Below are 1,531 nucleotides of genomic sequence, written 5' to 3'. Positions count from 1 at the left end.
ACCTGCTGGGGCTGGTGGACGTGACGCTGGCCATGCTGCCCATGGTGCGGCGCGCGCGGGGCCGCGTCGTCAACGTCTCCAGCGTCATGGGCCGCGTCGCCTTCAACGGCGGCGGCTACTGCCTCTCCAAGTACGGCGTGGAGGCCTTCTCGGACAGCCTGCGGTGCGTCCCACTCGTGGCGCCCAGCCCCAGCACCCCGGTCCCTCCTCGGACCGTGTGCGGTGAGCGCCCGTGCGCGGTTGCGTCGGCGCCGGCGCTGACGGGGCCGCCGTGCAGGCGCGAGCTGCGGCCCTTCGGGGTGCACGTGGCCATCGTGGAGCCCGGCTACTTCCGCACCGGCATGACGGACATCGACTTCAACCTGCGGGCGCTGGAGCGGGCCTGGCAGCAGGCGCCGGCCGGCGTGCGCGAGAGCTACGGGCAGYGCTACTACGAGAGCCGTAAGSGCCGCGCGGYGGGGGGCGGCGGCGCCCGCCTTGCCGCTCACCCTCCTCCTCCTCTTCCTGCGCGCAGTGCACGGGCTCTTCGCGGAGCAGCTGCGGACGCGCTGCAGCAGCGACCTGGCGCTGGTGACGGGCTGCATGGAGCACGCGCTGACGGCGGCGCATCCGCGCAGCCGCTACGCCGCGGGCTGGGACGCCCGGCTGCGCTACATCCCCATCTCCTACCTGCCCACGGCGCTGGCCGACTGGCTGCTGGCGCCGCCGCTGCCCCGGCCGGCCCAGGCGCCCTGAGCCGCGCGGGAGCCTCAATAAACCCGGGAATCGCCGCAAGGCTCCTGTGCGTCCCTGYGGCCACCGCTGTCCCGTCGCTGTGTTTTGCCCCCGGGACTCCTGGAGCGGTCRAGGACGGCCGGTGCGATGGGYGCAGAGCYRYGCGGTGTCCCCGGTCCCCGCCGCGGCCCCGGGCAGGAGCCAGCTCTGCGCTGGGGCCGCAGGACGCGGCTGCGTTGGGGACCCCGGCGGCGCCGGCCAAGGCGGCCGCGCGGGGCCCGGCCGGGCGCGGGGCGCTGCTCTCAGCGATGCCACGAGCGCAGAGCAGCGCRGGGCTGTGCTGGGGCTGCCGGGGCAGCAAACGCCCGTGGGCTTCGYGGCCCTTCCCTGCGGCTCCCGGTGCCCACTATGGRGATATCCGCTGGGGCAGGYTTCCTGCTCCATCCCGGCTCYGCTCCCGYCCTGGGGTCCTGCCGGTGCAACCYGGAGRCTGCGGGCGAGGGGAGCCCGGGCACGGGGAGCCCCGGCTGCCGGCAGCTGCTGCCCACCCTGAGCGCCAATGGAGCCGCGCGGGGCAGGAGTCTGAGGCCGTGGGCGCAGCCGGGGGGCACCGGGGAGGGCACGAGGCCGCAGGGGCAGCAGAGGACGGAACGAGGCACCGCTCGACTCGAGGGGCTGCAGCACAGGGCGCCTTTGGCGGCCACAGGAGCTGTGCGAAGGGGAGCTGCCATGGGAAGCACTTCGGGCACAGGAGCCGGTGCCCACAGCGTGGGCATGAGGCAGCCCAGTCCCTGCGGAATCTCCCAGGGCCACGAGC

The 1,531-nt window shown here is 75.2% G+C and overlaps 1 protein-coding gene across 1 annotated transcript; it reads left to right on the top strand.

Moving 5' to 3' along the window:
• Positions 1-6: 6 nt before the first annotated feature.
• LOC112956391 (17-beta-hydroxysteroid dehydrogenase type 6-like) lies at positions 7-735 on the top strand. The gene is made up of 3 exons (XM_026049893.1): positions 7-163; positions 278-441; positions 515-735. The coding sequence occupies exons 1-3, from the start codon at positions 33-35 to the stop codon at positions 733-735; spliced, it is 516 nt and encodes a 171-aa protein (XP_025905678.1). The 5' UTR covers positions 7-32.
• Positions 736-1,531: the final 796 nt, after the last annotated feature.

Source organism: Nothoprocta perdicaria, unplaced genomic scaffold (assembly GCF_003342845.1).
Source record: "Nothoprocta perdicaria isolate Ctin4 unplaced genomic scaffold, notPer1 scaffold_627, whole genome shotgun sequence".
NCBI lineage: Eukaryota > Metazoa > Chordata > Aves > Tinamiformes > Tinamidae > Nothoprocta > Nothoprocta perdicaria.
This window is presented reverse-complemented; position numbering and strand designations above follow the sequence as displayed.